Here is a 26,813-nt window from a genome sequence, read left to right on the forward strand (position 1 = left end):
AAAAGAATCTAAATCAAGGTTCCCGATTACAGTCTGAACAATTTTTCAATCGGGAATAGAAAAAACTTCATGTTTCAGCAAAAAAAAATAGTAAGCATCGGAATACTGAAATACCGTCGATTAACATTTAAAAGGAAACTATATTAATGCCTAGTACTTGCAGTCTAGTTCAGTAATTTTAAATATTTATAAGAACAAAAACGTTTTGAATAGTAATCTATATAATTGTTATACATTGGACACTTGCATCTGACATTTCAAAAAAGAAATTGATACATCACAAGCAATCATCCAGAGAATATCGACAAATTCAAAGGGAAGGGATTGGAGTTATCACAGAGCTAAAGACAGGTCATTACCACATGACCACTCTGCGTATTATTACGAATTTGCTATGGTAATTGTATCTCGAGAACGTTGACAAGACAAAGTAATCTGTCTGTAATTACCCACTATTTGCAAGAACTAGGTAAAGATAGTTCGGTTATGATGTCCGGTTATGATGCTCCCTCTTTTTCAGACCTTAGACTCATTAAGTAAATTAAGAAACTCGAGTTAAAATTGCCTTTTTTATATCGCACAGTGGTTGACTGACTCAGTGTCTTGATTTTATCCTGCTGTAAAGTGAACAAAAAATTTCTTATGCTGTTGGTGCGGACCAAATTCAATATTCTGAATGCAGGTGGAGTACATATTTAACATACTTTTCTGATACTTACGATAAAAAGTACCATTATCTAATAACTATTAAGAAATTTTTTTCTGATTATTATGATTATAATCTACTATTATCAGTATTAAATCTACTGAAGGGATTTAATATTCCTAGTTTTTTCTCTAGAGAGAAGAAAAATTACCCGATTTCGATATATAACTATGTTAATTGAAATCTACGGTTTTATTATATAAACCTAATCAACGAATGTGTGATTTTTCACAACGACTGGTCAGGAGGAGATTTTACTAAAATTGGTTTCGGATTGCCTTCTGAGCAAATTTCAGAACTGGAATAGATGAAAGTTCATGTATTAGCAATAGGAGTACTGAAACAATGGAGTACTGAAATCCCTTTTGTTAACATTTCAAAGGAAATCAAGTCTAATATGGATGATTTAAACCAATAGAAAAATTTTAAAGTTCGCTGTTGATAAAGATTTGACAGTATCCTTGCAGTTTAAAATTTCAATTTATTAAAAATCAAATTCTACAGCATTCCTATTTATTCTATTCGAAATTTATATATTGATTGAAATTGAAAATTAAATTGTATCTACAATATGTAATGAGACAAAAGATCCGATTGTTGTATGGATATATGAAGTGTGGTATAACATATCAAACACTAGGATTGCACAATTCCTGATGGCTTAAAACTTTGAGTTAAGGTAAATATTTCATGCCTGCAGCTGCATCATAAGCACAGATACTAGCATTTACCTAAAAGTAAATACTTTCAAAAAAGACATTAAGGATAAGACTGGAAAACTTTAAACCTATTTAAAGATTATGGAACAAAGTAGATATGCTGAGTAAAAAATCGAATAATTAAAGGACACTTTAGTAGTTCGCATTTTAAGACGTCCTCAATAAGTAAAAGTTAAATATTAAAGAGAGTTGACGTTCAAAGGGACTCTAACACCATATGTGAATACATAAAATAATTAAAAGGTGAACTGATTCTCATTTCGTTAATGAAACACTCTGAATTCTTGATAATAAAAGCTGCTTTAATATGTCAAATGAAACAGTTACAAATTTAGTTCGACAGAGATAGTCTGCAATACTCCGCAGAACTTAATATGTTTTATTTGGCAAGCGTCATGTTAGCTGCCAAAAGTTTTGAATTAAAATGTTTCTAAGAAAATAAAAGATAGAGCGGTTCCAAAGGTAGTTCAAAAATTGAATTTCCAAAATGAAGGAAAATTAAATTTTGTAAGTGCAAACTAAATTTACTTGCTTGCATTGCGAATGGCACAAGGTAACATCAGAAACGCGTATGTGAAGTGAACACTAAACTGGGTAAAATGGTGACAAAAAATGTCGCAAATAACGTTTTTGTGACCCTAAAAGTGGAGCATTTATGGCAATAAGAAACGTTGCAAGTTTTCAGCACATGCTTGTCGACTGACGTGGCAAATAAAATGGTTGCACATTGCAATATACGAGGAAGTGAAAAAATCCATAAATGCAAGAATTTACGCTGTTGTATGAAAGGCAATAACAGAATTACAAAATCGCTTTGAAACCAATTTTTGAGCAGTTTTTGGTACAACGCCTTTAACCACATGAAATTTTTCAAAGGTATTTGAGTCCTGTGAAGGATTCATGTCACCGCAGTGAACACAGTGAACAGCGAACATAACCTTTTTTAATATGCTTTTAGTCCTTTTGTATCCTTTGTTCAGTAGAACAGAACTAAGTTATTCAGGTTATTTTCTATTTTTTATATGATACATAATTTAGAACTGTTGACTTTTCTAACTTTATTGGAAGATTTTTTGTTCTCTTATTTTATGTGCGTTGGAGGCACATTTGGGGTCCTCAGTTATAATAAACAAAATGTATCAAAACGTCTATGGATATGAATTTCCTAATTATATGGCTGGTATATGAAATTAGATTATTCTGCATAAGAGGTTATATCTACTTATAATGCCAAAAAAGAAACTGATTTTTCAAAAATATCTTCAGAATAGACTTTTCTTTTTTTAATGTAAAAATTTGTGCATGTTTAAAGTATATATGTAAGTGTATTTTAACATTCTTAATTCAAAAAAAACTATTTTGAAATCTGCTACAGCTGATCTCCGAGAGCATCTATAAAAAAGTCGTCTTGCGGTGTGCACGGTATCTCTGGACTGGATCGTCTGAAATGAGAAAACCAAAGGGATTTCTTTAAAGTAATGTATAATCTAGTAATTAATCAAGAAAATAAGCGAAATAAAATTTATTGTCAAAATGGCGGCTTTGTGGGGGTCTTTGAAAAAAAAAATCGATCTCTAAATCGAGTGATCGGTTTCGAAATCGAGAAATAGTGCACACCGACTTCAAACGTGTTTTGAGAAAAACCCTTTTAAAATTTCAAAAGTAATTTATATATGGTAAAAATTTTTTGTTTCAAGTTACATCGAGTTGCTTATTCCATACCTCTTTTGCTCTTTTGGAAGCTTATAATAATTTAAGTTAATGTTATCTGCAGGTCATTTTTCCGTCTCGTGTGCTGTCATACTCGCTTCGTTTGATTATTTTTACGCGCTATTCGTATTCTTTTTCGGCAAACTTACATCGAGTTGTCTATTCTAGAGTCATATAATAACTACTGTGTTCTTTTGGAGGCTTCTAATAATTCGAGTTGGTGTTGTTTACGGGCCATTCTTCCGTCTCGTGTGCTGTCATGCGCTCTTTCTTTAAATATTTCCACGCGCTATTCGTATTCCTTTTCGGTATATGAATGCTTTGATACCTTTTTACAAATGTGCGTCTAACTTCGAAAATTTTCTTCGAATTCGTATAAAATTTTCTGTGTGTGTACTCAAATATAAGAAAATCATCAAGAAAATCATATAAGAAAAAATCATAATGGCCATAATGGCGATTAAGCAAAGCTTCAGTACGCATTTGTTTCAGTTTTGGACTAAATATTCCTGTATTTTTTCTTTCATATTTATTATTACTATGAATTTAGGTACTAGGTTTAAATTTCACATTGTTTCCGTTTCTAAGAAAAGTCTGAATATTTATATTATTTTTTATTATATATTTTATACAAATTTTTTGTTGATGAACTGCGAAGTGTATAAAAGAGTCTCCACGATCCTCCTTATATCTGAAAGATTCTGGATTCTCTTGTGATTAGAACACATTGTTCTTTAAGAATAATTTAACTTGAGTATTTAATACGATTGTTTTAGATGCGTGTTTGTAATGTGGTCTATTTTCTCTGTTGGAGATTGTGAATTTGAAAGGAGTTTTTTATGCAGTATTATAGGCGTTCTTAGTCAAAGTATAATGCACAATTTTGGATTACTTGCATAAGAGATTTTACAATCGGTCTACAAACTCAACATAATCTCGTTTTATGTTAATGGAAAATTCTAATTGGTTGGTTCAGAGTTTCCTCTTTTGTTTTAGTAGCACTTAGGCGCTATTTTGATGTCACAAACCAGGTTATGAAATTCTCACTTATTCAACTAAACTGGAATATGCACCAGGCTCTTAAGTTCGTAAAGTCTTAGGCGGCGTACTGATGTAAAGCATTGAGGCTTCCAGTTGATAAAGCGATTCGATTACTGCAAATCAGTCGACCGGCTTCAATCACATCAACTAGGTGAAAATTCGTTGATTGAGTGACTGGTTGTTTGATCAGATAGTCATTTCGAATGCTAGTGCACATACCATATAATTAAATATTTAAATGTACTTTATTTGAAATAATTTTATTTTTTTATAATGTAGTTAATTTTAGCTCCGCTAAATAAGTTGAGGTTGCAAATCTCAGGTACAGTATATTAAGGGATTTTGCTAAATTGATGAGGCGTATATTAAATTCTACACCCATAATCTGCTTTTTTAAATTTTATTTTATTTTAATTCCATTTTATTTTTTTACACTTTTTTTTTATATTTCAATTTCAATAATTAATTTTAATCTATCTCAGTTGTGTAGCTGCAGGTTACAGATCCCGTAAACTTGTATTATTTCATATCATTTTATTTAATTTTATTTTTTTATTATTTTAATTTGATTTTATATTGTATTTTATTTTAATTTATTTTTGCATTTAAATTTATTTTTTACATATTTTTATTTTAATCACATTTTGATCTCTTGATTTCTGTTATATTATTCAATGTAATTTACTTTTGTTTTTTTTAAGTCTTTAATTTTTCAAATTTTACTTTGATTTATATTATTTAATATAACTCGTATACTATTTTTTGTTACGATTATTTGCATAATTTTAAATAACTTATTTAATAACCTTTGAATAATTAATAGTAATAATAATTCTTTGAAATTTCGTCATATTTAGGTGCTTCTCTACATTAAAGCTTTCCGAGAAATCCAATTTGCTTGGTATGCTTATTTTAAGTTGCCTTTCTCGAGCATACCCCTTATACTGGTAGGTTATTTCATCGTTACTCGATATTGTATATATTTCTATACTACTATGTTACTTGATTCCCATGCTTGTTGATCGCGATCTTGATTACCGCTATACTGCTATGTTACTCGATCACTAGTATCCCTATACTACTACGTTACTCGATTACGATAATATTTACTCAATATCGTAAATGTACCTATACTACTATGTTACTCGATTACCATAATCGTTACTTGAAATCGTGAGTATCACTTATACTACAATGTTATTCGATTATAATGCTAGTTACTTAAGATCGTGAGTACCCCTATACTACTATGTTACGTGATTATTATACTCGTTGTTTGAGAACGTTATTATCCCTATCTACTATTTTGCTCGATTACCGTGCTCATTACATAATATCGTAAATAATCGTATAATATTTGATAAATTGTGGCAGCAGTACCCATATATCCTCCAGAAACTTGTAGCATCTTTCCTCTTTTTGTAAACCTACAAACAACCGCTAATATTGACTAGTGAATTGTATACATAGTGAAAGAGGCAATAAGACAATAACTCTACACTATTTTTTTATTGACGCAACAGCGCTTAGAGACCTACTCTAAACCCAGATGGAGGCACAATAGACCCGATGGTCGCAGTGCCACACCCCCTAACAATATTAAATAAATACGTAGTGGAAACTGTATTCAATTTTTTATATATCTCGAATTATTCAATTCAGATTGTAATTTGATCTAAAAGTTTCTTCAATAATCTTAGCGTTGTTTCCAAATCAAAGGATATTATTATTCTTTGCGAGTGTTTTCGCTTCACTTAAACGGAAATCACATGGTAATGAAAACATTTCTACTGTTTTTTTGTCGACATATATATATTTTTTTGCCGTCATAAACAATTTCTTGAAATTATATTTTTATGATATGAAGTTAGTATGTTTTGCAACATTTCTCCAAAAAGTCACATGCAATTTCATATATGCTTTTGCTAGGTTCTGATTAGATTTTCATTCACGTTTCAACTTTTTTGCATTTTATATCCTTTGAGGAAAGCCATAAAATTGCTATGACTTTTTTTTAGTGGTCTCGTGAAATGTGTGTAAGATGAGAACAGCCTTTCTTTCTAGTGTAGCATTGAATGACCTCAAGTTCCTCAAGGTACAATGAACGAGCGAATTCAACTGCATTTGTTGCGCTGCAAGTAACTTAAACCGGCAATTTTAGAATCCACAGCGATTACCTTGCAATTTTTAATGCCATTTTTGCATTGCATCTGAGCGAGTAAGCCACCTTGACCTATAATTTGAAATCATTTTTTATGAACGTGTATCGTTACAGTCAGCACTCACGCCGCATTGAATTGAGGTTGTCTGATTAAATTCATTTCATTTTGAGATACATTTCAGAACTTGTTTTCTTGTTTCACATATGAGGCAAATATGCGGCAGCTATGCGAAACCGTAAACACTCATACGCAATGTACGAGTGAGTACGCTAAGTTCGTTTTAAAGTCAACTAATGTACTAAACGTACTATGAGCAATAGTTTTAAATCACAGATTCACATTTTTGACTATAGTTAATACACAAAAGTAGTGTGAATACTCGTACAACTTAAAAGATTTATGCGTAATGATCGTTGTAATTTATTGTGTGACATGTTGCTCATACTTTTTGCTTAGCTTGTACTTATTTCGAGTCTAAAGCGTATTTTCTGTACGCCACGTTAAGTACGTGTTTCTAGAACTGCACTGCTGCATACTAATGTTGTACGGATTTTTCATGAACGCACACTTATGTATCTTTTATTTGGCTGTCAACATTTTGACAGTTTGTTGTCGGTTATATGACTGCTTTGGATTTGCCCCCACTTCTATCCAACAACGATGTAATCGTTTGTCTGAGGTAGTTGTTCGAGCATTTTACGGGTGTCTCTTATGCAACCTCGTCCATGCATGTTTACCGAATGGTTGATTATATCGTTGGAAGAGCTAGCGTTTGTATTGAAACTGTCACGTGACTTAAATAAACAATAAGTGCCACAATGCACGGTGGGCATTAATTATGCGTTGATTGTGTACACAATTTAAGGCATAGCGAACTGTAGTTTTATTTTGTTTTTTGCTTCTGAATTCTTGACAGCGTTTAAATATTAATTTATTTATTAACTTAACATACTTTGAGTTTACATTAAGACTGAAAAGTTTTCGGAAATTCTCATTTAAAATTCGCGCGCTGTATATTTTTCGATATTTTAAGTTTATGTAGTTTGGCAGCACTGTCCTTAATTACTATGCCAAAAATGAGCGCGATCTGTCAGACAGTTCGTTTACGGCAGGCGTTGAAACCAGTTCACCTCAGTAGTGCGTTGCGAAATGTCTTCGACGGTCGTACGACCGTCCTGAAAGGCTTTGTACCACTCATAAACTTGAGTTTTCGATAAAACTGATTCCCCATAAGCCTTTTGTAGCATTCGCAACGATTCTGCACACGAAATTTCGTTCGAAACACAAAATTTGATGCAAACTCTTTGTTCAATATTTTTTTCCATTGTTTTTTTCGCAACGCACTACTGAGGTGAACTGGTTTCAACAGCTGCCGTAAACGAACTGTCTGACAGATCGCGCTCATTTTTTGCATAGTAATTTTCCTTAATTGCTGCCAAACTACATAAACTTAAAATATCGAAAAATATACAGCGCGCGAATTTTAAATGAGAATTTCCGAAAACTTTTCGGTCTTAATGTATATTTAGAGTAAATTTAATGATTCAAACAAAAAAATTCACAAAAAAAATAAATTTTTTTAGTTAATTAGTGTTACAAAATTATTTTGCCAATTCATCAATCCGTCAATCCGTATAGGCTAATTTACTGGTGCTTAGAATTTCATACTCAATATTATTTTTCCATATACCTAGATGTTTAAATTTCACATATAATCATCATCTGAGCTAACAATTTGAAACTTATTGTTGTTATGACTATATACAAAGTGTTTCATTTTAAAAAATTTTAATTTCCTAAAATGATTCATAAATCGAGATTCGAAAACAAATTGTATGTCAATGAGGTTAATTATTATATTCTCTGTGCAAAATCCAGAAATTTGCTTAAGATATATAAGTATTAATAAACATATATCTGTGGAAAATATTATAGATTGTTCGCTTCAGAGATTTGGTTTGGTGAGGTTGGAGTGGCAGTCATGTGCAGTGCACATTGTGCACTTAAGTTGACTTAAGCACAAATACTAGTTTATTGTAATACTATGAATGAGGTACTGACCGTACACCAGATTTGAAGAACAACCCTAAAGATAGATATCCTAAATGTCTAGTACAAAAAACACTTTTTCGAAGGTGCGATTCCTATAATTCTTCAGAAAAATAATTTCGTTGATTTAACCACATATTAGCGAAAACTTAGGTCAAAATATTCGTACCTTACGCATTCTATTGGTTCAACTATACCACATATAGGTTTTCATATCTTCTAATATTTTTCACATAATCTAAAATTTTTTTAACAAAATGATCAGGTCAATTAAACTATAGTAGTATGTGGTTAGAGCATATTTTTCTGAGTGTAGAACCAACTTAATAAGTTTATGAACTTGGCTATATTATGAATTTTAAAGTATAATAGCTGTGTCAGGCCAGTAAGAAAACGTGCCACAAAATTTTTGTATACACAATGTCTTGTCAGCAAGGATATCAATCAAGTTTTTGAATATTATACTAGGTAAAGATAATAACTGACGCAATTGTTGGAGTATAGATTCTTCCTCATCCATAGAGCTACTACCACGAAAATTTCTTCAGACGGTAGAACAAGACTTATTGCGTGATTTTCTAATACGCAGTGAATTGGAAATTATAGACTAAAGAGGTTCCGCTTTAGTTAAATTCGCTAACAATTACAAATTTTTTTCAGTTTGGAACAGGTGAAGTGACAAGAACTTTTATGTAGCCTGTTCTGATGTAGCAAGACAAATATCAATATCGGTAAAATGAATATCAAAAAGTAACGTGGCGATTTTGTAAAGTAGAATTATTTGCTAAAGGATTGTACAAGTTGCCTCTGTGTTCAGGTATACGACTTGCAGACTAACAAGCCTAGACCATTGTTTGGTAGAATTCTGGCATACTCAAATCAACGTGGCAGCATTCACGTCTACCACAGATTTTATTTCGGCTTGACTGTCCAAAAAGACTGCGATATTCATGTTAGAAACAGTCTGGTTCAAACATTACAATGGTCAGGCACTCAAAACGAGATGCTAAGATCTAATTTGATTTCTTAGAAGGTTTCACCGTCGATTTTGGAGTTTAGTATGTTCTAAAGGGCGATTATAAAAAACTGATATATAGTAGAAGGATATTCTTTGAATAAAAATTTTTCGTAAAGCAATGAAATAATGTCTCAAAATTGTTGAAAATTATTTACGAAAATGAGGTTTTCTGCAAAAATTTTCCCAAATTTTAAAACACAAAAGTAAAGTTAAAGTTAAGGGATTGCAACACCTTATATTTCAGTAAATATTTTATTTGGACACCTCTATCCATAATGTTTTTAATTTTTCTGATTCAAATAGTTACGTCCGGTAGTTAAAGCATTTTGAAATTAAACACCCTGTAAATTTTGTGGCTATGTTTTCACATGAATAATTATGAAAAATTTGTTTATTGAATTAAAATTTATTTATACGTATTTCAATACAATATTAAAAAAAGTAATTTTTTAAATTTTAATGATACTTATTTTTTGATGCCACAAAATATGAGTATCATTTAGTTGTTCCATTAAAGGCTATTAAAGAGTTTAAGTCTGTCTATACGTATTAAATAATCATTAGGTCTAGACTTGAACATAAGTTTTTATTACAAAATATTTTCATATTATCCTAATTTCATATCTTCGTTAGAAATATTGCATAATATATCTGTTTTAAGTTCTGATTATGCCTATAAACAAAATTTTACTCAGCATTTTCATGCGGTATTTTAATTTTGTGGCCATAATTTGAACTTATTTTGTGGTTTGTTCATGTTGAGTATCGAAAAATACATGGCAACAACAAGCAAACTAAATAAATCGAATTGGGAAAGTTTTTCAATTAAAGTCATTAATATTCTGCACAGCTGCTGCTAAATGCATTTTAGCAAAATTTTTATGCGATGCCATTTTGGATGATTCAACTCTCCAATCTGGGCATTTGTGAAAATTATGCAAAGTGGTTAATATGGAAAGCTGCTATCCATACTAAAATGATAGAAGATATTGTGGTTATTGAATTTTTCATACCGGGCATACACACACAACATAGAAATACTTCTATGTTAGTGCTTTACTTATGTATGAGTTGTTATAAGTAAGATTATTGAAGATGGTCTGTTAAAAATGCTAAACTTCACTATTTGAATGAATATTCATTGGCAGTGGTATGGACCAAAAGTTGTAACATTGTAAAACTTATAAGTTAGGCAAATAATCTAAGTTTGAACAAGTCAAGTACATCTTTGGTCAGTTTGCCAATGAACACTGACTCTAAGCTTCAAATTTGGCAGGGTTGTGAGTTCAACCCTAGATACTTGTAGTCTCAAAAAACTATTTACGATTAATAAAATATAAGAAATAATTGCAAGACCACTGTTGATGGTTATTTGGCAATAGTCGAACAAAAATATTTGACTGTATGGTCAGCCAAAAATTCAATCGATTGAAAATAAATAAAAATTTTTGTTGTTGCAATTCAATACTGTGTTCGATATCTTTCAAATAAATACAGTAGTTTCTATTAAATAAAATAGTTACTGCCGTCGTTATTGAGATTAAAATCAAATTTATTATAAATAATATAAGCAATAATGTTTAAATGAATCAATTCTAACGTAGCAAAACTGTAGAACCTTTAGAGATAGATCAAGTATTTAAACCAAAATTTATGACCTTAGAGTAGGCTGTCAAGCTCAGAGAAGTGAAAATAATAATGTTTAAATGAATCAATTCTAACGTAGCAAAACTGTAGAACCTTTAGAGATAGATCAAGTATGTAAACCTAAATTTATGACCTTAGAGTAGGCTGTCAAGCTCAGAGAAGTGAAAATAATCAGGTGTCAACAATGGTCTTTTCAATTACAGAAACTCTTAATAAAGGTACACAATTTTTTGTTGTGATCTGCTGATAAGTTGATCGTAGTATTGTATTACTAGCGAAATTTTTAATTCTTCTATTATTTTTTCGTTAGTATTATGAAAGACAAGATGATTAGAATTAAGATGATAAGAAATTAATTAAAGAGATCTATTATTGAATGAGATCTAAATCGATATAAATTTTCAATTATTACTTAGTCCATATATCTATCAGAACTTCAAGGTTTCCACAGACATTTCGTAGTCAGCTTAGTTACGGACTATTGATTGATGTTTGCCAGCTTTATTTCAATATAATTTTAAACGTAGATATTACTAATCATTAATTATGTCCTAGTCACCCTAGCATTAGGGTAGGACCCTGAGAATTCTCCATATCAATTCTGCATGTGGATTATATAGCGTTCGTAGTGTTTGGCTTTTCCAGCCATGTATCCTCCTCTTTATATCTGTGTTTATTGTTGTGTGATTGCTTGTTATTATTTGTGTCCCTTAACTTCTGCTGTAAGAAGTGCTTCAGAGCTACATAGCAGCACAAGTAGTGCAAATATTTCTTTGATAAACTATTTATGTTATATATATTAAATATTTAAATTTAATTAACAATGCTGAAAAAATAAAATTAATGCACAGAATTGAAAAATTATCTCACGCTTGTAAATTTTCGCAAATACCACCCTTTTACTTCCACACGCCCGCCGTAATACAATACATAATTTTCAAATAAATGAGATATTTTCTATGTAAAAGATAGCTAAAATAATGTGGTTATTTATACAGTTTTGACATTTGACAAAAATACCGCATGAATAATTTTAACTTATTTAGTTTGTCATAATTTGAATTTATTTGCATTTTCCTTATGGATTTCCGTCTATTTTTAAACGTTTTTAATGTGAAAACACAAAGGAAAATGTTGAGTATTTAATAAAAATTTACATAAAACGTTAAAATGCTAAAATTAAAAAGAGGAAAATATTTTCATACAATAAGGGTATTTAAAATGTTAAAAATTATTTTTAAATATAAAACATAAAAAAAAAAATTAAAAAATGTATATATAATTAGTATATATAGTAAATATGTAGGTAGATTAAGTTTATCTCTTATTAACGAATACCTCTAGAATTATAATTAATATCTAAAAATCTGCAGAATATGAAGTTTTAAATCAACGCAACAATGTTCAAAAATCGGTCATGATTAAAATAAAAAATGTATATATATTTTTTATTATTATCAGTAGCCGGCGACTAAAATAATCAAATCAATACTAATTTCAAACATATTAGTCCCCATATAAACCAATTACCCTTTGTTAACATTACATATTTTCATATACTCATACTTTAACCCGTTCTCCGATGGCATAATAATATTCTTATGATAGATATGGAACATAGCAACTTTTTCTGTTCTTGAAACTAAAATCAGTACCTCGTTTAAAGTGTTTGACTCGTTTAGTCTCTAACGATACCAGACAGAGTTAAAAATTTACATAGATTTTATAAAAAATATTTTTGCGAATTTAAGGAGTACTTACAGTTCTATGCTAGAGACATATTCACTAAGCATTTTACAAAGAATCTGTAAGCATGTTTTTAAACCAGACTTTAGTAAACTTAGACTCAGAATTCAGACCATGTGGTTATAGTAGTTATAGTTCATACTCATCATGCCATCAGGGATGATATTCATACTTTTGATATTAGAAATAGTACTGGAAAATTGAATATACACATAGAGAACTAACTAAAATCATTCTTTGTCCTATATATTACATATAATTTGTTCAATTTGTTCGAAAAACAAAAAGTTTAATTTTTAATTGTATAAAAATTTTTTATGTTAAAACTATATAACAAAATGGAGGAATTAATTAATGAGTATCCTTGACGGCACAGTTTGAGAACCTTTGCAAAGCGTTATTTTCATTTTTGGAAGGGAAAATTAGAGATAAATAATTAAAAAATAGAAATATTATTATCAGAAATTTATATTGATAATTTTATAGTTTAAACATCATAACAAAATGGAGAAATTAATTTTTATAACTGAAGAGCTCTGAGGGCACAGTTTGAGAACTTTTGCCAAGCATTATTTTCATTTTTGGAAGGAGAAATTAAACATAAATAATTAGAAAATAGAAACATTATTATCAGAAATTTATTTATTATTGATCATTTTATAATTTAAACTAATAACAAAATGGAGAAGTTAATTTTTATAATTGAAGATCCTTGAAGGCACAGTTTGAGAACCTCTGCAAAGCGTTATTTTCATTTTTGGAAGGGAAAATTAAAGATAAATAATCAAAAAATAGAAATATTATCAGAAATATATTTATTATTGATAATTTTATAGTTTCTGATTTGCTAAATACATACATCTTTAATAATGACTTCTATAGTAGAACTCTGTGTGCAGGGAAATTATTATTAGGAATCATTAATTCCCGATCATTTTATAGTTTCTGATTTAATGGATATATTTCAATATTCAAAATCATATAATAAAATGGCTCGCAGAACTCTCTGTGAAGGGGAATTATTATCAAGAATCATTTAATAAATAAGTTTTTCTTTATTGTTTATAGCACAGCATGCAAAATAGTTTTCTTCTTCTAGTCATAAAATCGTTAATTAACTATTTTTGCTGAAAATACTTTTTTGGTGAAATTCACTTGCTCAATGCATTCATCCCTCCAATAACCGAAACTCAGCTTGAAGTTAATATTTTCCCGTCTGTCAACGCTTCAAAACTGAAATCAGTGTTAACTTTCTCTGATGTGTCAGAGTTAAAACAGCGTTAAAATCGTTAAAAGCACGCTGATTTGCACTGTCAGTTGCCCAATGTTTTCCATGAAACTATTGTCCTCGGAACATTTAACTAACTTTCATATACTGTGTACTGTGCACTCCACTTTTTCCTACGAGTAATTGTCTGAATCGGCACGACAGGGGAGTATTGTATAGTTCACAGTTTCCCTTCCATTTCCATATCCGCTTTCATGCTCGCAGCTAAATGTTTTCGCATGTGAAATGAATTGCTTGGCTTTTGTTAGAATTTTTGTTTTTTTTTTCGTGGTTCATTTTTTTTATTTCATTTTTTTTGTATTTTGCACGCATATATGAATTTAATTCTTTCGTGGTTTGTGCTTTATAGCTGCACTTTAAAGCGCCTTTGCTACGCGCGGGCGTTGTTAAATGTTAATAGGATATGAGTTTACCCGGTGTGTGTAATGTTTGTGTGCAGATGGAATTTTTTAAAAATTTTATTACGCAGAACGCAGCACCATTAAATCGTACAAAAGGTATTCAAGTCCCTCCGCAGTTCAACAATTCAACAAATAATTTTACTCTAATTCCAAAATTTTAAACAGTATTTAGTATAAAAATTTAAACAAAAACAAATTATAATAATATTACAATTTATTTTTTATATAATTTTCACGTATAATAAGTTTATGATAATATCTATAATGCAGTGAAGAAGCGCCTAAGAGACTTTATAAAGCACATTCAAGGTCTTTCTCTCGTAATGTAATATTTTAGGGCTTGGAGGTGTGGCTTTTTGCCTCAAGAGGAACGTATTCCCTTTTTTAATATCAATCGAAAACAAAAGCTTCAAAATAAAAAATATTTCGGTTATAAAAACTTCAATATCTCAGAAACGGCTTATCTCAAGACCTTACATTATGCATGGGTTATTAGTTCAAAAACTATGCATTATAAATATACACTATAAGATTATCTATTTCTTAGTTCCGATTTAGTATTATTTCAGCAACATAACATAAAGAAAGTTGCCGTTTAAGGTATCATATGCTTAGTTTAATTTAAAAAACTAAACTTAACTGGCTTAAACTTAGTTATGTTTGCCATTTTACAATACGTATCGTTTGACAACCGCTGAACTTGTTATAAATTATGAAATTATGAAATGGGTCATGACTTCTCGTATCAAAATTTATATTTTTTGTAATAAGACCAATTTTTTATTTTGTGGATATGTCACCAAAAAAAGTTGTCGCACTAGAATAGTGAAAATCTAGAGGTGACTGTTAAAAGGTCATGGCCTTTACAAATATATCACTGCATAGTGTTACATTTATTCTAAGGGTGTGTTAGGTTTTCTGTAAAACTTTTTAGAAAGTGATGAAACAAACCGTTAATTGTGATAGATATATGTATGTACGTGCTTTTTGGTATGGTTTCAATTGTACGGTGTCATAATCCATAAAGTATATAGCACCTCCTATTTTCAATTTATTGCGAAATAAATTTTTTGAACATTTTATAGATTTTAATGATGTAATGATATTTTTTGTAATAAGCAACAAGGTTTAATTCTAATAATCTAATACATAAGATATGATTATTGATCTATATAACCTATATATTATAGACTAGTTAGATTAATAGATTATGGATCTTATACAAGGTATAAGGCATTTATTAGATCACCTTGGTAAGACGAACTGGTGTTCATCTGTTATACTACATTCAATCTTACATTTATCTTTGCTAAACCATTTATGCATGAATTTTGTATGGATTTTGTATGAAAAATGACACTTATTACTGCATTTTTCTCGAGTTCATGCTAGTTCATAGTTGAAAAGTGCTGTTAGTCTAAATGTTTGTGTTCTAACTAATCTTTTATTTAAAATAAATCTTTGTTAAAATTAGTTAGTTATATCCTGTAGGATAATTACAAAATGACTCATGAAAATAAGTTTAAACTTTAGTTAAGTGGATTGAGCTTTACGTGAAATATTAAATTTCATCTATTTGGATGATTAAGATATTAAAATTATTTGTATATAATGGATATTTGTGTGTAGAGTATCAACAGAGTCAACGATAATTTTTTTCTTGTAAATTTTATATCAATATGTAATAAAGAATTTTTATACTATATGTGTCAATTCATTTATATTACCTGTAATTATATTAAATTAAAAAAATAACAATTTAATAAAAAAAAATTATTTAATTTAAATTAAGCTAATATCTATAATAAAATCACAAACAAATATGAATCGTATATACAATTGATATACTATAATTAATATTCAACTGAAGCATATTTACATGTTTTTTTATCTAAAGTAGCATTAAAAATATCCTTGAAATTTTCTTTCAAAAAAATTTATTAAAAATACACAAATAGAAATTTTCATATAACAAGCAAAAAAAATTTAATTATATTTACAATGTCATTTATTAAGTAGAGAAATTGTTATATATTTTTTTTTTGTAGTTCTTATCTAATTCAAGATACCAAATTTATGGTTTCCGAATATTGACCATTTTTTACGTAAAATAACGATAATTTATCATTATGTACATTTCTAGTAATCCTCAAGTGGTGATTGCTATAATTTTGACTTAGTAGCATGTTTACATCAAAAATACTCGAGTAAATATGTGTATAATTTAGCTAATAAAAAGTAAACTTAAAAGCTGAGACATATTTTTCATATATTTCACTTCAATTAATCATACCAAATAGAGCTGAAATACTTAATGTAAGGTAATGACGTAGTACTGTTTCTATACTAAGAATGTCGTCACCCCAAGGAACCTTAAGCCATCACCAATGCCGCCAGTGTGCAGCCCAATTGAACTGACTAAAGCTAACTTTCTCAATAGATCGGAGACATTTGGAATAACACTTGTGTATTATTAAGTGTTTGTGTCTGAGTTTACGCAATCAAGCGAACTCAAGAAGTGGCGGATGGAAGCACTTATGTTTGGAAACAAAATAAGCATTCCTGACAAATTCCAATTAATTTCACCAATGAAAATAATGGCAATTATTATGAATGTAGCATGAATGAATGTTATAATATATATTTTTATAGTATTAATTTTTTAAGTAAACTTTCAAATTAATTAAAACAAAAAATGAATTAAATTTTTTATTTTGTAGAATTTCTCCCAGTATGTCAAGTGATACAAAGCAACGGATTCAGGTGCCTGATTGTTTGAGGGAGGTGCTATTAGACTTTACTATAGCATATTTGATGGAAAGACCTGAAGATGTGATCGATTATGCAGTCGATTATTTCAACAAACTACAAGAAAGTCGCCGTTCCGTTCATTATAAGTCTAGTTCTCTATTAAATTCACCCAGCGGGAGTGTTATTTCGCAAGACGGTAAGTTGAAAAATTATCTATTTCATTTAAAAACTATGAAATGCTTTTAAAATAAACAAAAATAATATCTATATCTATGTAATATAAATAATAAAATAAATAACATAATAATAATAAATAAAATAACATAATTTAATATTTATGAAGATTAATATGAAAGCAATATTTATGTTTAGATATAAAAATGATAAAAGTCGGGAAGACCACTGAAAATATTTAAAATATTTTGATTCATAATATTTTTGTAATTTATTATGAATGCTCTTTACTGATGTTATTGTATCAGATAAAATAAATTAGTGGCCTTTCAAACAGGTTCCATATCAATTAACAGATATGTAATACGTTAATAAAGATATTTTTTTTGTATATCTTTATGGGGGAGATATGGGGGAGAGAGGACGAAAATGCCTATGCACTGTTCACGATCCGGCAACCCGGAAAGTCAATGCCTGATTCTCATGGACTGCATTAGATAAGTATAATCCGACAATGTGTGAAAGTATTTTAAAAACAAAGTACTAAATTAGAACTGCACTCTGTCAAATCAAATGCAATATATATATTCTGTCAGGAAGATATGCAGGGCTTCGAAGTAAAATTCCATAAAATTATTTGAATAACTTATAATTAGAATTCAATAGAACTGTTGTTACAGTGGATCATCTAAATGATCACAGTCACTTTAAAAAGTAAAAGTGCTTTAGACACTAACTCGCAAGCAACTACTTAAGCAAGCAAAGAAGAAAGAGACATAAACACTACATCAGTTTCTGAAACAGATCTATCTGACATTTTTAATAAGATTTTTTCTTATTACATATTTATCAATTATGTTAAATATAACTTCAAATATTTCAAATATAATTTCAAAATATTTGGATGATATTGTCTCAAATCTAGTTTGCATTTTGTTTATTATTTATAACTAAAATTTCGTTCACTGATGATAAGTATTTGGTAATATTCGAAATAGCTGTGTAGTCAGCTAAAAATTCAATTAATTAAAAATAATAAAAAAAAATTTGTTGTTGTAATTTACTACTCTTCGATAAAAACCCTATCTATTGAAAATAATATATTATATTAAGAATTTAGTTTCTTTCGTCAAAACAGATGTTAAAAATTAATTTAATATAAAATTAATGCTTTAATATTTTAGTTAATAATTAACTTAAAAAAGTTAAAAATTTATTATGGAAAAAATAATATTGTTATGGAAAAAATATATCTAAAATAAATTCTATCAAGTTTCAATGTCAGTAAATAAATCATTTAAAGTACCCTAAAAATAAAATAAATTTATTACAATAATTTATTTATTATATACATATGTATATATTCGCATTTATATATTTTACTATGTGGTATAAAAATATCTATATATAGCATATTTCCTAACTAAATGACATACACTTGGTATAAGAAACAAAATAGAATTATATGGGTTTGGTATATGACCTTATATGTGAGGAAGTATTATTTTCGAGACATTCAGGATCTTTTGATTTAACTTTCTTTGAGCAAACTTATTCTTCGACGATGTGTATTTCGGTTAAACTTGAAAATGGAATAATAAGCATTTCATTGCTGCAATTTTTATTTGCTAAAACAAGAGTCAGGAATATCCGTTAGTCAGGAAACACCCTGTACATATTCGTCCACATATATAACAATGAAAAACATGAAAGTCATTTTGTACATAAATTGCTTTTAGCGTTCTGAAAAGTTGGTGGAATGGCAAAAAATCAGTTCGAAATATTTACCTTTGTTTCATTATTTTGACCACATCAAAGTTTGTTTCTTAATTGAGAATAACAAGCTGAAATAAATTAAAATTGATGTTAAGGAAGATATGCTGTTTTATGTGTCACATCTGTGAACAAAAGCACATTTTAATTATGGGCAAGTAAGAATAAAAATTTCATTCTTATTCACTTTTCAAGTGAGAGTGGCTCATTGTATTTTTCAGTAAAATAAATTGAATATAGTTTATAAAAAGATAGATAGATTGAACTAGAAAACATTGGGTAAAATGCATAGAATGTGACATTATGGAGATTAGTTCCATTGGTGGTTGAAGTAGTAATTATCATTTAAGTGAGTTGATTGTTATTTAAGTGTGCCTTAGGAGTTAATTCTAACTAATTCTTACTACTGCATCCTGCATTATTATAAAAATAATGATTATGAATATTTACAGATATTATTATTTGCTTTCTAATTGGATTAAAATATTATTTCAAGAAATTCTCAGCTGTCAACATTTTTAATGGAATAATATAACTATTAAAATCTTTTACTCAAAATCAAGAATTTGTTTTAAGTATTTTTAAGATGTATTTGTATAAAAATTATAATTAATATTTTTTGAAATAATAAAACTTGAGTTTTCTTCTTAGAATAGCAGTTATATAGTATCTACTTAATAGAAACAGCATATTTATTTTGAGATCTTAAGCAATTCAAACTGGTTGCAAAAAGTTTTTTCATACTTTAGTATTTTTTTTACAATTAAAATAATACTTTTATAAGAAACTAAATATCTCATAAACCCACAAGAGAAACTAAAATTAGCTTCTTCCTTAAGCTACATTACTTGCAACCAACGTTAAATATTAAAATTTTAAGAACTATCAATTAAGTTTCTTTTAAGATGCTTATTTTATTATAAATTTAAAAAATTACTTATATACATATTTATATATACTTTAAGATAATTGCAAGTATTTCTGCATCCTTTGGAAATTCTATTCCATGCAACTGCTGTTATTTAAAAGGACTTCGTTTTTTAAAGTTATTTTTTGCTTAGTTCAAATGCGAAAAAATTCTGAACTTACCTACAAATCTCTGAAATAAAAGTTTTTAATAATAAAAAAAAATTTTAAAAATAATATACAAAGCAAAGAAAATATTTATATTAAATATTCTTTCGTTTCCTACCTTCTGTATTTTTAATTAAAAAGTTTTAGATAAGTTTCATTTTACGTTTTTTAGTTGGCCACCGTTAAACGACTTGGTATGTAAAAAACTACAACTGCAAAAATAATATATTTTAAATGGCAAACAAAACATTCCCTCTTTGTTTTTTTACAAGAATTTTAGAATACATGAATTACATAAATTTATTCCTATTTAGTGACAATACCTTTTATGTCAATTTAATTTAAACATTAATTATGGTTTATGGATCTGTTCCGGTTGTTATTAACGTATATTTTATATTTGTGTGTTATTCAAGCAATTGAACATTAAGTCCGTTTCAAAAAACAAAAAAATAATAGTGACAAAAATTATATAATTGCAAAAAGTTTTAGTATTTGGACTTAAAAAAATCCTCATATTGATATATAAAAATTTCAAACTATAAAAAGAGACTTTTTCGAACAGTAGTGGACTACAGCAACAAAAATTCATTTTATATTATTTTAATTAATTGAATTTTTGGCTTACATCAGTTTCGAGTATTGCCAAATACTCGTACCCATCATCGGTGGTCTTGGAAATAATTCTTGTATTCAATTATTTGTAAATAATGTTTTTTGAGACTGCAAGTATCAGGGATTGAACTCGTGCCCTGCCAAATTTGAAGTTCAGAGTCAACGCACTTTAACCAACTAATCTAAAGCCACATTTTTCTTGAGTTTTGTTACTTTACTGTGAAAGTTTTATTAACACATTCATTTGCTGTGTTTATATTATTCATAAACTATAAAAATAATATAATAAAAAAAAAATAATATGCATATTATTATAAATAAAAAAAAAGAATATCTAGTTTAGATATTCTGTAAGAATGTATATTTAAATTAAAAATGTATTTCTTTTCACATATTTTTATTTTATTTATTTTATTAGATCATAGCACTGTCGTGCCCTATATTAATCAAAACTCATTCACTATTTTTATTTTAATTTCTTTTTGCATTTTATTATATTTATAAATAGAAAATACACATTACAAAAAACTAATTTTATTATCAATAATTTTTTTTAGTGTACGTTTACATTAACGTTAATAAAAAAATACGAAAAAAAAATCCTAAAATTGATTTTAATTCATTTGTGCGTGCTCTGCAAATATTTTAAGCTTTATTAACAATGTTTTTCGTGTTCCTTATTACTTCTGACGTATTTTTACTCGCATTAAAGTTTGTGTGAGGCTCAAATGTTGTTTACAATGAAAAAAAGTTCAATAAAATTGTGCACTAGTTTTATGTTAGGTTTCTGTGTTTGCCTTCCACTTGGGCAACTCTTTTCATTTCACTTCATAGCACAAAGGCTACTAATTTTTCCGTGCTATATAATTTTAGACCACCCCACAAATATTCAACGAAACTCACACACACACCCACACTTACTCACTTACTTAAAATTGATTGAGTGACTTCGCTCATTAAAAAACTATTAATTATACTTTATTGAGTGTTTTCTTTTTTTAAACTTCTAATGTAACAAAACATCGTTGCTGCTGACAACAACAATATTGATAGCATTGACAGAGCAACGATAGAGCGAGGACAGTGACAAGACCAGAGATAGAGTCTTTGTTGTTAATAACTTCTGGCCTTTTTTTTTTATCTATTAACCTGTCCTTATTTGAAGCACTTTTTGTTATTATTTTCACATTTTACTATGGACCTTTTTTGTTGTTGCAACATATCGTTTTTTGTACTGTACTGTATGTGTGTGTGGGTGGATGGGGATGCTTGGGCTGTTTATTGTGCTGTCTCTGTATTCGTTCTACGGTGTTGAACAGCAGCTTTTGATAAATGAGACGTGTAGTAATTTTAATAGCAAAATTATTTTATTAAGTGTAGAGGCTAAACGCAAGTTAAGATTTCTGTTTTTTTGTTGTCTATTTTTTTGGATTATTTACTTTATTGATTTTTTTATTTTTTTGTCTTCTCTATAGTAATTTTTTTTTGGTATTTTATTAATACAAATTCGTGTTGATTTTGTTTCCTTTTGGTTTGCTTTACATTTGAGGCCTTGTGAATACAATATTTTTTTTCAAAGGAATTCTTCTTCTTATTTCGCAAAGAAATTTTTAGGATTGTTTATTTAAAATGAAAGGAATTCACTCTACTTAATCGATTGCTTTTTCCCTTACTCTTATCATTTTAAAAGCGAGTTTCATTATTAAGTTTGAGGTTAAGGAGTAAATTTTTATAACGTTTTTTATATATGTACGTATATTTTGGTAAAGGACTACCAATATATTTTTAAATTATATACACGAAGATTTGATAATTTAAAATATTTTATAACTATTCTTTTTGATGGTTACTCGCGCTTTTAATAATTAGTAATTCTGCATTTGTACATAAAAATCTGACAAAATATTTGAAACTTCAAATGCAGAATTAAATTTAAATGTGGTTCAGCAAAGACTAGATTATCCGATTATCCGAAACCCATAGTTTAAAGCAATGTTTCGTAACCGGTGGCCTGCGGGCCACAGGTTTTTTTTTTTATTAGGTCTTATTTAATACGAATGTGGAAAATAAAGAGAGAAAACACATAAGAATAATAGTAATTGCTTGTTTTCTGCTAAGCCAAGTTAGCTACTGATTCTAAAGAGATTTTCTTTATTACAGTAGATGGCGCCAGTAATTGTGATCCGTTCGCCACACGTACGTATGTACAAGTCCTCGTAATAGAGTTTTTCAGCATACGCCAGTTTCCTCCTTTTAATTTTACGATCAGTCATCTTTTTCACCTTAATGTGGGTTATAAAATATTGAGGTATATCAAACTACTACTTAAAATGTTCAATACTTGAAATAAAAATAACCAATATTTGTTAATGATATTTTTAATGAGTCCTAAATTTCTTAATGCTGCAAATATTTGATAATTACGTGTTAATGAATGTCTACTTAGTAAATTTATATTTCATACAATATGTAAGCTTCGCCAAATGTTCATTTTAGGCATTTATATATTCTCTTACATGTAATTTGAATGCAATTTGAGCTTACATACATTTGTTCGTACTCAATAAATCTGTCTGTTTGCTAGTGTGCGTGCTTATCGTAATCATGTAAAAGACACTCATTTAGAACTTAAATGGTCGCAAACAAGCAAAACTTACCACAATTCACGTATTAAACGAAACAATTCACTTCAGCGAACACATACTACATTCACCTTTGTGTATGTGTATTGGGTTTTGAACGAGTAAAAGCGTTATTGTGCGCTTAAGCAGCAATGTCGCATGCATACATTAGAGAAAATTCTTGCCTTCAATAAGTGACCCAGTAATAAAACGTGGTGATTCTATTAGCATGCTTTGGTGGCAATATTATTAAAATAAAATATTTAATGAAATTATTGCTAATATTTTTGTTTTGCAAACTAGATGCTATTATAGTCATGAGTATATAAATAGTCATGAATCAAAACAATTTCAATTTTATGACCAAAATTATCAATAAAGTGTTGTATTAGGCTAATTGGTCAATTACCTTAAACTTTAGTTATTAAACAGAAGTTAAAAAGAGTGACTTAAATTATTTCACACAAATTTTTCAAATTTTTTTGAACTCGATTATCATTGAACTACGATGTTCTTTTCAAGGATCATTTTTGTGATCTCCAAATTTTGTTTTGATCATTATTTTATTCTCTTGCTCTTGATTGTTGGTTTTGGTCTCTTGACCATAGAACTTTAATTTAATAAAGTAGCTATTAATTAATTTAAGGAGGTGTATATATTTCTGGACACTGCCATTATCGTTATTTAAAGAGACGGTATATTGGTAATAAAAATCTTTATTATTATGTTTGTCAAATAATTCTTTCTTAAATCGCCTTATGCTTTTCAACTCAATAGTTAATTAAAAGGAAAGAGATTTTTATTGTAATGTTTTTCTAAAAACTTATACATATACTTTTTTAAGACTTATGCATTATTCTGAGCTTTAATTTTGTTTTTTTTATTTAAATTATTGAATTTTTTTTATTTCAAAAAAAAATCGAAATGGAGGGATTGATAAAAAAAACTTACTTTTTTGACAACGTCTTACTTGTTTTCACAATTTTTTTATTTTAATGTTTAATTTTTGTACAATTTTGTAGGTGAGGAGCTATTTCATTAATATTAGATTTAATGAAGCTTCTGAAATTTTGTATATGTTGTAGAGATAAGGCTCTTTAGTTTTTTTATAGATCCTTTTTACAGTATAATATCGCATGCCCTTCATCGAACTTAAGCTTGAACTGCTCAATGTCATACAGTTGCTTCAATTCATATATCATATTATTTTACTGCACATTACGATAAGCTAGTATTCTTGATAACGAATGTCAGAAACACCATTGCCAATAAATTAATGAAATTTTTTTCAATTTACTTTAATTTGCAGTTACGTGCAGGTTCATGTACTAAAATTTTTGGTGCAATAATCTTTTAGGGAAATTCTGTTGTGATTATAGAAAACTAAATTACGAAATTTCTGCGTTGCTATAAATTGTACTCTAATAATTAATAGAGATGATAATAGATTTCTAGGTGGTTGCACGAAATTCTCGTAACATATAAATAAATAATTTTCTGAGAGAGAAATATATATTTATTTTTTCATAATATCTACACCTGCTTATAAATTCTAAAATTTTTATATGACGTGAATTTGAAGATATCTGTTATTTAGGTTCTAATTAGTTTTAGACTTTGCCTAAATATGTTTAATATTAAATCTCTTTGTCGTAAATTTTTGTTTAAAACCGATTAAACATGTTTAACAACAGCTTTAAGCACTTAAACCTGTTCTGCGGAATTAATTAATTGCTAATTAATTGTGCTCTAAATTATTTTCCTGCTGGGGTATGCTAAGTTTACATATACATATACATTGACATATTAAGGATGCTGATTACAACCTACTTCATTAAGTCACATATACTCCCCACAGTTCTAAACAATCGCTGCGAACCTCAATGATGCTTGAATACATTCAATCTTAAGTTGTTGGGTTAGACAGGTGGTAGGCTTGATGGTTAGTCGTGCATTTCGACGTTCGGGTGGTATGTCGCCACTTGGTAGTATCTTGCTGTGACAAGTTTTAATCAAACGATGTATGTACGTACTACATAACAAATAGTATAATTTAGTTCTACACATCGTTTTTATGTGACAACAATAACATTACATTATTATTGATTTAAGAAAGTTATGGATTATAATTTATAATATTTCGTGAAGTGCTTACATATAAAAATTGAAAAAAATAATGCTTCTATATACAAATTTTTTTAATACAATTATTTTACCAAATTAATCCTTTAGAGGTAATAAAGATTACTGACTATCTAATATTGAATATCGAAGATCTAATATCTTCGTATATGCTAATCTCTGAAACCGCCTAACCGATTAAATAAAATTTTGTGACTGTGTGTGGTTGGTTCTCATCTGAAACACAAGATAGTCTTGGGCGATCCGACAGGTGGCGCTGTTGTCGCGATATTACAGTACTTTTTAAGTTTTTTTTATGTGATTAGTATTATATGATTTTTTTATGTAATTAGTGTTTTTATAACAAAAATTGATCGTAATTTATACATAAATTATGTAATATGGCTATTAGACATCTGTCACTGGACTTAACGCATATAGAGGAAATACAAAACTTAAATATGGTTCCTATGACAAATGTCAATAATCAGGAAGTGACGATTATAAATATCATTTGACTCTCCTTATCTAGCAGTAATAAATTTGTCATTATTTTTAAAATAATCAATTAATTTTATAGTTGGATCTGAATTTGAATAGTTTCAGATGAGCTCTGTATATATGAGTCCAGTTTATTTATATATAAAATTTATTATACCTTTAATCAGAATTTTTTATTTTTTGCTTTTTACATAATAATTATGCTTGCGTTTTTCCAAATCCGGCTTAATTTGAGTGTTCATTTCTATTTTATATATCAAAATTATTAATTGAACACCATAATTTCAAATTTCCTATTTAATTCCTTGTAAAAAGGAAATTAGCAATTAAATATATATGAATGTAGCATTTTATATGAAGTCACCAAGCTCAACCAGTTTTTTAATCCATACGTTTATCCAACGATTAATTTTTCATCCTTCGTTGTTCCATCCATTGAATGTTAGTATTTTCTATTCAATTTGGCTTACAGACACACTCATCAATTTGGCCATGAGGCATATGATCAAATAATTGGAATATTTGAAAGGCCACGAAGCTGTCCGTAGTTGGCTTTTTTCAGAGTATAACAGCCTTTTTGTATATCTCATCGTATGCTAACGTCTGCATTTATTGTTCGTTAAGCTTCACATCAGGCACTATAGAGAAGTGGTGGTTAAAATGTACACATCTATAACCCAGGCAAACATTTTGTGG

The 26,813-nt window shown here is 28.6% G+C and overlaps 1 protein-coding gene across 3 annotated transcripts in view; it reads left to right on the top strand.

The window, feature by feature from the left end:
* The window catches only part of LOC119678786 (cAMP-dependent protein kinase type II regulatory subunit), a 113,457-nt gene that overhangs the window by 60,114 nt on the left and 26,530 nt on the right, over positions 1–26,813 (top strand). For all 3 annotated transcript variants that reach the window (XM_038090843.1, XM_038090841.1, XM_038090842.1), the window contains one exon: positions 17,208–17,434. In XM_038090843.1, coding sequence (XP_037946771.1) covers positions 17,221–17,434 — 214 coding nt within the window. In that variant the 5' untranslated portion in view covers positions 17,208–17,220. The remainder of the gene's footprint in view (positions 1–17,207; positions 17,435–26,813) is intronic.

The sequence above is a fragment of the Teleopsis dalmanni genome, chromosome 2 (assembly GCF_002237135.1).
Source record: "Teleopsis dalmanni isolate 2A chromosome 2, ASM223713v2, whole genome shotgun sequence".
Taxonomy (NCBI): Eukaryota; Metazoa; Arthropoda; class Insecta; order Diptera; family Diopsidae; genus Teleopsis; species Teleopsis dalmanni.